General features: G+C 40.6%; 1 protein-coding gene across 1 annotated transcript in view; it reads right to left on the reverse strand.

Annotated features, from left to right (window-relative positions):
- The window catches only part of LOC108234170 (plectin), a 98749-nt gene that overhangs the window by 36575 nt on the left and 48085 nt on the right, over positions 1 to 14089 (reverse strand). The window contains exons 31-32 of the mRNA XM_037980331.1: positions 8874 to 12227; positions 575 to 6759 (exon numbers count right to left, since the gene is read on the reverse strand). Coding sequence (XP_037836259.1) covers positions 575 to 6759; positions 8874 to 12227 — 9539 coding nt within the window. The remainder of the gene's footprint in view (positions 1 to 574; positions 6760 to 8873; positions 12228 to 14089) is intronic.

The following is a 14089-nucleotide window of genomic DNA, read 5'->3' on the forward strand; positions in this document are numbered from 1 at the left end:
ATTTTTCGTCTACGTTCTATACAAACATTTCAACAAGTCTTGAAGGCATCTATGTTTTAGTTAAAAACATTAGAACTATGTTGACATTCAATATTTCATTACTACTGCTGATAAAAAAAGTTATAAAACATTTGTCAACTGTCAAATTAAAATAAAACAAGGAATATATGAAAAAAAATTCTGTTTGATACATACAGTATATATTAGTTCCAGAAAACACGAGCACACATTGTTTGAACAGGTGTAAAAATGAAATGTATAGTTACTTTAAAATAGCAGAAATATCATGCTCTGCCTTAAAAGTTATGAACTGACTTGGTAATCTTTGCTGGAATTTTTAGATATATTTCTTGCAATGCTTGGTTACATCCTCATAAAAGAGGCAGTTGTTTACTCATATAGATTAAAAAAATTAACAGCCGAGGAAATTCTTGTGACTATATGAAATTACAAATAAATAATTATACTTATAATCTTACTGTATCTAATTATGATGTTAGAAATGCAACTGTAAAGTGCATTAGTATTGCTAGTTTTTAGCTAAAATATATTAATAAGGGGACTAGCTCATCAGAATCTTCGAGAGTAGGAGGGTGCGGATGAGTAGGAGTAGGAGGAGGAGGAGAAATTCATGCTGAAGCCAGAGCCAGCATCAATGCTTCCTCTTCTGGAGCCTGATCGGGATCCTGTCCTTGAGCCACTCCGAGAGCCATATGCAGATCCAGAACCACTGACATTGTAGGGACTATAGAGGCCTTTGCTAGATTGAGAGGAGGCCTCCAGAAGCCTTAAGCTAGTCCCTTCTTCAATCATGCTTTTGTCCATGGCATCTTTGTAGGAGATTTTCAGTTTGGTTTTTGGACATGTCAGATATTTTGAATAAGCACAAACATCTCTCAGTTTTTGGGCAGTACGAGCATCGATTGTTCCTTTTTTGATGGATTCATTTAGGGACACTCTGCCCTCGACATCAGGCTCAATAAGCCCACCAGTCAAATACTGAACCTCAAGGAAACGCTGACCAGCCTCATAATACAGCCAGCCTTTCTTTAGAGCCTGGGAGGCAGACATCTTCACTTTAGTTCTGGGGTCTTCAAATCCATTGAATGCTTTTTGTGCCAGGTTGAGGCGATCAACCATGACTTTATCCACCAAGCCCTTCTCTGTAGCTTCAGCAACTGAAAATCTCTCTCCAGTCACCGGGTCTATTATTCCTCCTGTGCAGGCTTGTGCCTCCAACAGTCTTTGGCCTGTGATATTGTCTACTAGGCTTCTGTGCATTGCCTCAGTGATAGACACTTTTTCCAATGTATCTGTGTCCAGCATTCCTGCTATTGGTCCAGTCTCCTCTGAAGGGTCATTCCAGTTTACTATAGGTGGTTTAATTGAAGGTATGGGGCTCATGGGATTGGAGTAAGTTGATCCAGTAGTAGAACCAAACGAGGATGAACGTGAACGGAAACCTATACCTCCAGAAAGCATGTCAGCAAACTCTGTGATTGACAGGTTTCCACCTCGATATGTCTCTAGAGTCTTCTGGTCAATTAGTCCTCGTGAAAGAGCATCATCAACATCATACTGCCTGCCAGACCTTCTGTCGATGATTATGGATTTTACAGATCCATCAGAGGAAGTCATAGTGACCTCCTCCCATTCACACTCCTGCTCAGCAAGCTCCAAGTAAGTTTGGTGGTCAATGAGTCCCATTCGGTAGGCCTCATATACAGACATTTCTTTGCCAGTCTCTGGGTCAACAATGACAACTCTGCGCTTTCGAACTGAAGATTTAGAGGAAGTCTTCCTCTCTCGGTTCTTTTCCTTCAGTAACAAGAGTACCAGGCCAGTGTCAGGATCAGTGATGCATCTCTCCATCAGCTGAAGATAGGTTAGGTTTTCTTCTGTATTAGGATCAAAAAAGCCTTTTGTGTCATCAGATGGATCTGTCAAGATCTCATTCATTTCCTCATCAAAGAAGCCACGTTTGTAGGCCACCTCAACTGGTAGACGATGACTTTCTTCTGGGTCAATAATTCCACCAGTGGCTATTTGAGCTTCTAGAAGACGAATACCATGATCTTTCAGGATGAGGCCCTTTTTCATTGCTTGGAATAGAGAGATTGTCTTGCCTGAATAAGGATCTCTATATCCAGTCACTGCTCGCTCAGCAGAGAGAAGCTTGTCCTTAAATTCTGGACCTACAATTCCCATTTTTACTGATTCATTGACTGTCAGTTTAAGGTTCTTGATTGGATCAATAACATACCCTGTGGCTGCCTGGGCCTCAAGGAGCTCAAATGCAGTCCCTGGCCTAATCATGCTCTTCTTCATGGCCTGGTATATGGATAAACGTTCTTTGTTTGACTCCAAAAATACACCAGCAATGCAGCCCGTGCCCTGAAGGTATCTTGATAGTCTATTGCTAACTTCCTCCATTGACAGAATGCCTTCATTTAATTCAGTGGCAGTCTGCTGGTCAATAATTTGTGAACGAATCAGCTCCTCCATTGTAATCTGTTTTCTCAAACCCTTGAAGGTTAACCTCTTGTCTCCTAGGGAAAGGACGTATAATCCTCCTTCTAGCTTGCATCTCTTGAGGAGCTCTGCATATGACACTTTCTCTTCAGTAACTGGATCAATGAATCCTTTAACACTGTCTGTTAATTGTTCATTGGTCTCTTTGTTGATATAGCCTCTTTGCAAGGCCATGTCTGCTGGTAGGTGGAACTGGAATTCTGGATCGATGATGCCACCAGTAGCAGTCTGTGCCTCCAGCATTTTTAGGGCATAATCTTCTGGAACGAGATCTTTTTTCATGGCTTGGAAGAGAGATATAATCTTTCCACTGTATGGATCTTTGTATCCAGTGACAGCTCTTTCAGCTGAAAGAAGTTTATCATGGATCTCAGGCCCAACAATTCCCTTACGAACAGCTTCATCAACAGTGAGTGTTTCATTCCTCACTGGATCAACAATAAACCCTGTTGCAGCTTGTGCCTCTAAGAGGCTGAGGGCTATTTCTGGTTTAATGAAACCTCTGTTCATTGCTTGGTATATGCTTAGCTTGGCACTTGAGTCTGTTGTGACACCAGCAACACAGCCTGTGCCATAGAGGTATTGTTTCACACTGGCCATCTCCATTATGTCACGAATATCCCTCTTGCCCTGTTTAAGAAGGTTGTATGTCTCCAAATCTATGATGCAGGCATTGTAGAGCTCTTCAATGGTTATCCTTCTCCTTATAGTCTTGTATGACAGTGGGCTGTCATTTCTTATGATCTCTCTTTGCTCCATTATTTCAATAATAATTATGATCATCCGCTCTTTTGTGATTTTTCCAGAGCGGTATTCATCTAAGAGTTTCTGTCTTTCCTGTTCTGGAAGCAAGTTTGAGTTCATTACATCCCATAGGTTCATTGGTTTATCAGCAAGGCCCTCAATCGGAATGTCAATTTGGGTTTTAGTGAGATCACTCTGAGTTTGTTCTTCTGTATAGAGGTAAGTCTTCTCCACGACAGTTAGAGACTGAGGTTTAGAGAGAGGGAGGATGTAAAGGCCTGTGTCTGTATCTTTTTGGCATTTGTCTTTAAGATGCTTGTAGGTTACATTCTCATCAGTTTCTGGATCTGAGAAAGCCTTGTTTTCATCTGATGGTACAGATAAAGCTGTGGCAATTTCTTTACTGAAAATGTTCTTCTGGTATGCAGCCTCAATGGGGACCCGATGACTGTTTACAGGGTCAATGATGCCTCCACTGACCATCTGTGCTTCTAACAGCGGCATGGCATGTTCTTTAAGTATAAGATCTTTTTGCATTGCTTCAAAGAGGGAGATTTTCTTGCCAGTGAATGGATCCTTATATCCAGTGACAGCCTTTTCTGCAGAGAGAAGTTTTTCATGTAACTCTGGACCAACGAGGCCTACCTTCACTGCCTCATCAACTGACAGCCATTGTTTCTTCACTGGATCTACAATGAACCCAGTTGCAGCCTGAGCCTCAAGAAGTAATAGTCCGGTGTTGTGTCTGAGAAGCTTTTTCTTCATAGCTTGATAAATGCCCATTTTCTCCTTTGTTGGTTCCAGGCAAATGCCAGCAATACTTTCAGTCCCCTGGAGGTATTTACTAACATTGGGATTTTCACTGACCTGTTTAGGTGTTGTTTTGCCTTGCTGAAGGAGGTCAAAGGTTGGCTTGTCAATGATTTTGGAATCATACAAGGAACCTGCTGGAACAGCAGCTCGAAGCCCCTTAAAGCTGGACTTTTCCTGTTTCTTAGTTTCTTTTTCATTCACAATTGTGATAATGATCTTAATTATCTTTTCAACTGTAACTGTTCCTGACCGAAACTGTCTGAGCATGTCAAGTCTCTGTTCCTCAGTGAGGTACTCAGAGTTGATAAGTTCCCAGAGTGTCATCTTTCTGTTCTTAAAAGGTCCAGAGTCAATCTCCACAGTTGCCTGAGTCATAGCCTCTTTTGCCTGGGCTTCAGTGTATGTTGGCTCCTCCTTATCATTGACTGCTTCATCACTAAGAGGAAGAAGCAGAAGATCAGTTTTCTTGTCCTTGACACATCTCTTGAAGAGCTGTGAGTATGTGACATGTTCTTTTGTGTTTGGGTCAAAGAAATGTTTAGTTTCATCAGTTGGATTACTCAAAGTCTCTTTCATTTCATCATCAAAGTATTTTCTCTTGCAAGCAACATCATGAGGGATACGTAAGCTTTTTACTGGATCAATGATGCCACCAGTGGTCATTTGGGCATCAAGCAGTCGAATACCTTGCTCTTTAGGAATAAGATCTTTTTTCATTGCCTGGAAAAGAGATACAGTCTGACCAGTGTAAGGATCTCTGTAACCTGTAACAGCTCTCTCTGCAGACAGGAGCTTTTCATGCAGCTCAGGACCTACAACACCAGCTTTGACAGCCTCATCAACAGTGTACTTCTGGTTTTGAACAGGATCCACTACAAAGCCTGTTCCTGCTTGAGCTTCAAGCATATTCAAGGCAAGACCAGGCCTTATCATGTCCCTCTTCATAGCCTGATAGAATGGCAATATCTCCTTGGATGAGTCAATGAGTACACCTGCAATGCAGTTTGTACTCTTCAATGCCTTATAGACTGGCTCCATTTCAGATACTTCCTTGACTGACACATTTCCATTCTGTAGTTTATCGTGAAGGTCTTTATCAATGATTTTTGATTCCACAAGCTCACTGACAGGGACAGGTGCTCTCAGACCATCAAAGGTAATTTCTTTCTTTTTCTCCTTCTCCTCAGCTACTGTAATGACAATCTTAATTATCTTTTCAATTGTGATTTTGCCTGTCTTGTACTGACGAAGAAGATCCTTCTTTTGATCTTCAGTGAAGTATTCAGAGTTGATTATCTCCCAAATGGTGACAGTTTTACCTTTGAATCTTCCAAAAGGCACAGACACAGTTGTTTTGCTGAATACATCTTTGGTCTCTTCTTCTGTGTATATACTGGAGCACTGAGCAGCTTTTTCTGTGATTGGCAAGAGCAACAGACTGGTATTGGGATCAGTAGTGCATCTTGCCATTAACTCAGAATATGTCAGTGGTTCTTGTGTACTGGGGTCAAAGTATCCCTTTGTGTCATCTGAGGGTTTCTCCATGATCTTATTAATTTCTGCATCATACTGTCCCTGCTCACAGGCTGTTTCATTGGATACGCGATGACTGTTGATAGGGTCAATGATGCCACCAGTAGCAAGCTGAGCCTCAAAGACTCTGATGGCATGATCACGTTCAATCAGACCCTTCTTCATGGCTTCAAAAACAGAAACTTTGCCACCGGTGTATGGATCTTTGTAGCCAACAACAGCCCTCTCAGCTGAAAGCATTTTGTTATGCAGTTCAGGGCCAATCAAGCCTTCCTTTACAGCCTCATTAACAGAAAGTTTCTTGTTCTTAATGGGGTCTAAAATGTAACCAGTGGCTGCCTGTGCTTCAAGAAGGACCATTGCTGTGCCGGGGGTAATCATTTTGTCTTTTGATGCCTGATAGATTGACAGTTTTTGATTAGCAGGTGTTAAAACACCAGCTATGGCATTGTTTCCTTTAAGAATTCTTTTAAGATGTTCAGTCTCCCCAAGCTCTTCAGCAGTGATTTTGCCATTTGTTAACTGATCAAACTCATCTTTGGGTAAAAGCCCAAGTTCATAAAGCCTGCTAGCAGGTACCTTTTCACGGATGCCATCAAAAGCTAAGGGATCTGGTTTCTTTTCTACCCCATCCACTATGTCCCCACCATTTTGACCAATATAAACTGTCTTTGTTGTCTCAACAGTTGTTACATGGATAACCTCTTTGTTTGAGATTTTATCAGTCTGAATGTCAGTTTCTCTAGTCTGGGCATCTTCAAGTTGTTGTAATTTCTCACGCAACTTCTGGTTCTCCTCTGCAAGAATCCTTTCCTGTTCTAGTCTCTGTCTTTCTAGTTCTTGCATTTCTTTTTGCTTGTTAAGCATTTCTTGTTCTGCCTCTTTCTGTTTACTAACAGCTGCATCCATGGTGGCTTTAAGTTTCTTTTTCTCCTCCTCCATCTGCTGTCTCTGGCGTTCCTGTTCATCTTTAAGAGCCTTTGCCTTTTTCACTTCCTCTTCAAACTGGCTCTCCAGTCTCCTTTTCTCATCTTCAATTAGCTTCTCCTTCTTTAACAGCAGCTCCTTTTCTGTCAGGAATGTCTGCTGAAGCATTGTCTTCTCATGCTCAATTTGTTTCTGCTGCGCATCAGCAATCTATTAGAAAAAAAGAAAGCATGTTATAATAGGTTTGTAGTTGCTGGACTTACTTTTTAAATTCTTATTTTATTTATTGAATTTATAATTAAATTAATTTGTACAATGCACTCTGTTTATGCGTTTGGGATTACAAGTGTCACTAAAACGTAACGCTGTATTTGTCTTTTTACTGTATGTGTTTGTATGGTTATCACCAGGGGTTATTGTGCGAGAGGCAGGGTATACCCTGGACAGGTCGCAAGTCCATCAGTGGCACACAGAGACAAATGGGACAGACAGCTATTTATGGTCTTCCCCACACCTAGTGTCAATTTGGAGTTGTCACTTTTTCTTAATAGTGAGAATGTTAATTTTACTAACTGTGCATTAGAATAAGGCGGAACGTCCACATGCTAAAACCTTTTGACGTACAAAAGCAATTCTTCTTTCTGTGGCTAGGAATAACAGATTGTCCTGGAGATGGATGTTAAAGGTATAGTTTGGACATTTTAAAATGTGGTTCTGTGGAAAGGCTATGAAGAAATAATATTTTACCTGTTGTCAATAGTATTTTGAACAGCCTCAGTTTAAATAAGTAGACTTTAAGCTGACAGAAATGATGAAATAACAGATGGCCAAGACCAAAGTGAAATGCTGCCATCTTCAAATAGCTTCATTTTCCCAAATGCCATAGTGTTTTATAAAAATGTTATTTCATAGACATTTACACCTCTATCAGTTTTGCATTACATGCCTATTTACATTGAATTCAAGTACAAATAGCAGCAATAGCTAGCAGTAGCACTTCTGGTGTAGCTTAGGGGCACCTCCGGCAGGAAAATCATAACATTTTTGTCAAAATAACCACATAATGCAAAATTGACAGCATTGTAACAGTTAAAACTTTTGGTTTTTGCATGTGCCACTATGAAGTAATGAAGACTTGAGTTGTTTTAAGACTGTGAAATTTGCTCTTGAAGTGGGTTTACTTGGACTGGCTTGAAGACTTAATACTGGCTAGTCCAAGTGAACCCACTTCCAAAACATATTTTTGCCACAATAAAATAATCCAACCTTCAAGACTCCATAGCGGTTCATGCAAATGATATTTTTTAAACCATTACATTAGCAATAATAACAGTTATTTCAGCACAAATATAGTGAAATTCCAGCCAGAAGTGACCCAAGCTGCATTGGAAGTGCTACAGCTAACTGTTGCTGCCACTATTTACACTTGCAAATACCAATAAATATCATTGTAAATAAATTCATATTGCAAAACTGACAGTGGTGTAAATGTCTATGAAATAGCGTTCCGCTAACCCCACCCCTAACCCTAACCTTTTGGTAATTGGGGTTCAACAGCATTCACCACTTACCAACTAGCCACTGGCTTAACTCTATTTCTTCAAACTGAGGCCATTCAAAAAAGCCATCTACAGATTGTAAGCTCATACCTGTTCCACCAAACGTCGGAACTTTGCCTTTAACAAATTAACATACTCTTATCAAAAATGAATTACACCAAATATACTATCTATGATTTTTTTTCCCTTGCTATTAACCCCTTAGTCCCTAGGCCTATTGGATTGATCTTGTAGGCAGTAGTGCTGCTGCCCCCGGTACAGGGGCCGGTAGTGATGTAGGGGTTAATAGGTAAATGTATGGTTCAAGATTTGGCTACAAAGAGTTAAAATGTTATGAGACAGTTCATTACATTTAGCATTGTTAGATGTTTTTTTAAACAATGTCTTAGTGATGTTTATATTGCAGGTGCCTATCTTTGAAGTAACTTGCACTTTGAGTAGATGTTTTTAACAAACAAGCAAAACTGTAAGTTTATTGCATGTAAAGTTAACCCAAGTTTTGAAACTGAAAAGAATATGAGATGTGCTGAAATATGTCTTAAAATGGAGAAACATTCCAGGACATGAGGAGGCATTCGGGATATGATTTGCATGAACACAGTGCACTGTAAGAAAATTAAAATCAAAATCATATTCAAACTTAAAATACATATTTGTGATTAGTATAACCAGAGAAAGAGACAGATTTTGAGAAGGAAGTGTGTTAGTTTTTAGACAGTTAACAATGACATAAGCTGCTCTGCTATGCCATTTTTGACACAATACCTCTTTTGACTTATTTTGAAGGTCTTCAGCCTCCTTTTTCAGTCTAGCCTTCTCGTTCTCTAGGTCTGCAATAGCTTTGCGCAAATCATCAGCCTGTTTGCTTGTATTTAGTTTCTCAAATTCCAGTCTTTGAACTTCAGTCACTTTTCCTTTGGTGGTAATTTCAGTCTCATGAAGACGAGCCGCAACTGCATCAGCCTGTTTCTTGAATTTTTTAGCTTCTTCTTCAGCCTTGGCCTGGGCTTCACTGAGCTGAGAAACCTGAAGTTTGAGTTTTTCAGCTTCAGCTACAATCTCCAATTGTCTTTTCCTCTCTGCTTCAAGGGACCGCTGGTATTCCACTGTTTCCTCATCCAGACGCTGCTGCATTAATTGTTTATCTTCCAAAAGCTTCTGAGCCTGCTCCTGAGCCAAGTCTTTTTGCCTTTGAAGCATCTCTGCCTCAGCTCGCAATTTAGATGCTTCTTGTATGGCCTGCATTTTCTCTTTGAGCATTTTATCGGCAAGTGCTCGTTGCTGATTGAGGTCTTCTTCTGCAATCTGTCTCAAACGGGCAGCCTCTTGGGCTTCAACACTAAGCCTTACAGCATCTTCTGAAAGCTTTTTCATAGTTTCAGCCTCGTCAGCAAGGAATTTTTGTGTGTTCTCTTCGTCCTTTTTCATGAGACGCCGATTTTCCTCCTCAGTTTTGATTTTTAGTTTGAGAAGCTCCTCCATCTGAACTTTGACTTTAAACAGCTCGTCTTCCACTTGGGTCTTTTGTTTGACAGCATCATCAACCTCATCTTTTAGACGCTGAAGCTCATTGTCCAGGAGAGATTTCTGCTTATCTGTTTCATCAAGCTTAAGCTTGACCTTTGTGAGCTCTTGCTCCACTTGAAACTTTTGCTTTAATGTTTGCTCGGCAAGTTTTTTGTGCTTGGCCATTTCAGCGTCAGCTTGTTGTTTTTGATTGAGTGCTGCCGCTTCTGCTTGTGCTCGCTTGGCAGCTTCAAACTCAGCTTCCTTCCTCAACTTTTCAGCATCTTCCTGAGCTTTAGCTTGGTTTGCAGCTTCCTGCTCAGCAGCAGCTTTTTGTCGTTCTGCTTCTTCTGCTTTCTGACGAAGGAGAGCTGCCTCCATTTCTGCCTTCTCCTTAGCAGCTTCTGCCTCTTTGGCAAGTTTCTTAGCTTTGTCATACTCCTCCTTAAGCTTCTTCTGCACGATGCTATCCTCCTTTTGTTGAGCAAGGACACTTTGCACTTGATGCTCAGCCGCACTGCATTGCAGAGCTGCTTGCTGGGCTGCAGCAATCTGTTTTTCTGCTTCTTGCTCAGCTTCATCTTTCTCCTTCTTTGCTTCTTCTGCTCTCTTTTTTAATCGTTCAAGCTCGTCTTGGGCCAACTTTCGTTGTCTGGCTGCCTCTTCCTCTGCAGCAGCAATCTTCTTGACCTTTTCCTCCGCTTCCCTCCTCCTCTTCTCCTCCTCAAGGGCAAGCTTCCTCAGTTTCTCAGCCTCCTCTTCTGCTCTAAGCTTGCTTTGCTGAGTTTCCTCAGCAATATTTTTCAGCTTGTTCAGTTCCAGTTCCAGGTCCAGTTTTCCTGATGAGGCCTTCTCAAAGTTCAGCTTGAGAATTCTAATTTCTTCTTCAACAACTCGCTTCTGCTTGAGAGTGTCATCCACTAACGCTTTTTGTCTTTCCATTTCAGCCTCCGATGACTTTTTGAGTTGGACGATCTTTTCGTCAATATCTTGCTTGTGTTGGTTTGCCTGGTCCTCAAGAGCTTTTCTCTGATAAGCCTCATCCTCAGCTTGCCGTCTGAGTCTCTCATTTTCTGCTTCCTTCTCTTTCAGGGCAATTTCAGCTTCTGTTTTTAAGCGAGTGGCTTCACTGAATGCAGCAAGCTTCTCTTTGAGAATCCTCTCAGCCTCTGCTCTCTGACGAGCTGCTTCTTCTTCTGCAATTTGACGCTGATGCTTGGCCTCCTCTGCAATGGCTCTAAGCCTGCTTGCCTCCTCTGCCAGGTCTTTCATCTTGGCAGCTTCTGCTTCAAGAAGTTGTTTGCTTTTTTCTGTGTTGGACATTGACTCTATCTCAGCTTTAGATTTCATCTGGATGAGTAAATCCATTTCACTTCTTACTTTGGCTAGTTCATCTTCCAGCTGTTTCCTTTGTTGCTGAGCTGCAACAACTTCATTCTTCAGGCGGTAAAGTTCATCCTCAAGTAAGGACCTCTGTTGCTCTGCATTGTCAAAGTCAGCCCTGAGTCGAATGAGTTCCTGCTCTGCAGTGAGCTTCTGCTGAGACGTGCTCTCAGCTACTCGCCTCTGCCTCTCCAGTTCTTTCTCAGCCATATCTTTCTGTTTCAGGGCTGACTCTTCTGCTTTAGCTCTCTTCTTCGCCTCCCGCTCAGCCTCTTCCTTTTGTTTTTCAGCATCTTCTTGAGCAAGGCTCTTTTTGTGCGCCTCTTCTTCAGCCTGGAGTCTTAGACGAAGGGCCTCGTTGGCTTTCTGTTTCCACTTTTCAAGCTCCTTTTCTGCCTCTTCTCTGGCGTTTTCTGCATTCTCTTGTTGTTTCTTGAGATGAGCTGCTTCTTGCTGCAGCTGAAGGACAGCGCCGTGTTCTTGCTTAAGTGATTCCTCCAACTTTGAGGTCTTTTCTACAAACGAGATCTGTTTGCACTGGATCTCAGCAGCAGCACTTTTCTGGACTGCTTCATGAGCCAGTTTGATTTGTTTTTCTTTTTCAATCTCTGCTTGCTTGACTTGCCTCTCAGCCTCCTCTGCCTGCCTCCTAAGATTATCAAGGTCTTCAAGAGCTTTTTGCTTTTGCTTTGCTGCCTCCTTCTCTGCTTCAGATTTGCGTTTGAGTTCCTCTTCTGCCAAACGCTTTTTTTGAGTCTCTTCATTGACTTGTTTGCGGAGCTTCTCTGCCTCCTCTTGAGCTGCCTTCCGGAGTTTCTCTGCTTCAGCTGCTCTATCGCGAAGTTGCTGGAGTTCAGATTCGGCGGTAGCCTTTTGTTTAACAGTTGTCTCAAGTTGGATCCTGATGATGCGGATTTCCTCCTCAATCTTGACTCGGCTTTGAAGAGCTTCATCCACCTGTTGACTTTTGTTTTTGATCTGCTGCTCTGAGAGGTTTTTGAGCTCATGTAGCTCCTGCTGGATGTTTTGTTTTTGGTTTTCTGCATCTACAGCAGCATTTTCTCTCCTGTTTACTTCTTCCTGCATTCTGAGCTTCAGCTCTTGAGCCTCTTTCTCAGCTTTAGCAATGGCCTTTGCATGGGCTTCAGCTAACTGCTTCTGTTTGTCTAACTCAGCCTGCATCTCCGCCATCTTTTTCTGTTCTTCCGCTTTGAGTTTCTGTGCAGCTTTCTGCATTAGTGGAAGCAAATGGTAAAGAAAGGATTATAATCAAGCATGATAGGCTAAAGGTAATACTTTACATTAACCAGCTCAAAACAGTGTGGGTTAAAACAGTTAATACTTTGGCAATCACACTTGCCAAAACACACTTGTTTAGGAGCAAAATAATGTAATGCATTACCTCGGCAATGTTAATGTTAAAATTAGCTCAAAGAAGAATTCAATCACTAGATGCAAATTAGATGCACATTCAAATAAGTGATGTTAAATTCACGATGCAATTAAACAATTATGAAAAGCTCATTCAGGAAAATCAGAAAATATGAATGTATCAGTTAATGTATGGAAACAAAAACAATCACTTCACATCACAGCAAGAAAATTATGGCATGCATCTGTAGCTGTTGAACAGACTTAGTTACTTCTAACAGTATATCAGTGTATGCATTTAACAAACCTATTTATTGTATTATCACTGCTGAACTATAAATTTAACAAATGTTTTCAGTGGATAGGTGGGGTTATGTTTCATGGAAACACTTTTATACCCCATACACTCAGTTGAAAACGTTTTCTTAATCAATCAGAGTTAGAACTGTTTTCACACCATTCCATCAGGGTAGTTTTTATGCCATCCCGTGCACTGGGGGTTCTTTAAATCACCATTTGTGACAAAATAGAATTAAAAAAAGGAGAAGTCAAAGATGAAGATTCAAGTGACGTGTTAGTCAGAACTCTAGCTTATGACAAAAATGAGTTAGGAAAACATTACAGATACTGTAAAATTGATAAGCAGGATGAACATTTAAAATGTATGCTGTGAGACAGGACATTACAAACTAGGAGGCAGTCTGGATAGTTAGCTGTATATGTACAGAAGACTAATGAAAAACTGAAAACAAACATGGAATGAAAATGCATTTGGAGAGAAACACAGATGATAGGATGAAAGAGGGAACAGAGATAATGAATTAGACATGTACCTGAGACAGAATAATTTACCTCGTTTATGCTCAAACATGGCAAAGCACTGGCAAGCAGTTAAAAGAAGCAAGGACACAAACAAAACATTGGGTTAGAAAAGAATGTAAGTCCCTAAAATTGTGTTATTTAGGGGAAAAAAAGACTTAAATACAGTGATGCTCAGACTGACCTGCTGAGATATAAAATGAGTTTAACCTCAAGAAAAAAGTAGTCAGTGGTATAAGAAAGAGAAAGACAGATGAAAAAAAGTGAAAGAAAGAACCCCTCGTTTTAATTCTAAAATGGCACAACACAAAATAAATGGAAATGAAGCAGCATGTATGAATGTACACTGTGCTGTATCGAGTCCCTGTAGTTTCGGACACTGGGAATTGTAGCCTTAATAGTCTAATTAATTACAGTACTGCAGAAAAGTGGTGGCCACCCCTCAAATCTTAAATGAAGCAGACTGCCTTTTTCCTTAAGTGGTCTTAATCAATAACTCTGTAGGTTTTCTGACGAGCATTAATTTTGCTACCTTTTCATTTGTTTTGGGTCCTTCTTTTGGGTTTGTTACCCACTTAATTCTAATATATGAATCATTCAAAGAAGAAGAACTGCTCTTTCACTTTAAAGGTAAGCTAAAGAAAAACTGAAAGGCTCAGAGAACTATGTTTTAAGACCACTTAATAAAGAAAATGACAAAATCTGACTTCTTGGAAGATAAATGTAAAAACAAAATCGAGGAGTTGCTCAGGTTGTGTGAACAGCAGTGTACTTTGATACCTTTGTAAGTTGAACCTTAGCACACTTAAAACACATGCAATGTATTTGCTTGTGATCATTGTTTGGACTTGGTTTTTTGTGTTTGTTTTTTTTATGAATATGCTACAAAAAAAACAAAAAAA

Source organism: Kryptolebias marmoratus, linkage group LG16, assembly GCF_001649575.2.
Source record: "Kryptolebias marmoratus isolate JLee-2015 linkage group LG16, ASM164957v2, whole genome shotgun sequence".
In the NCBI taxonomy this organism is placed as follows: Eukaryota; Metazoa; Chordata; class Actinopteri; order Cyprinodontiformes; family Rivulidae; genus Kryptolebias; species Kryptolebias marmoratus.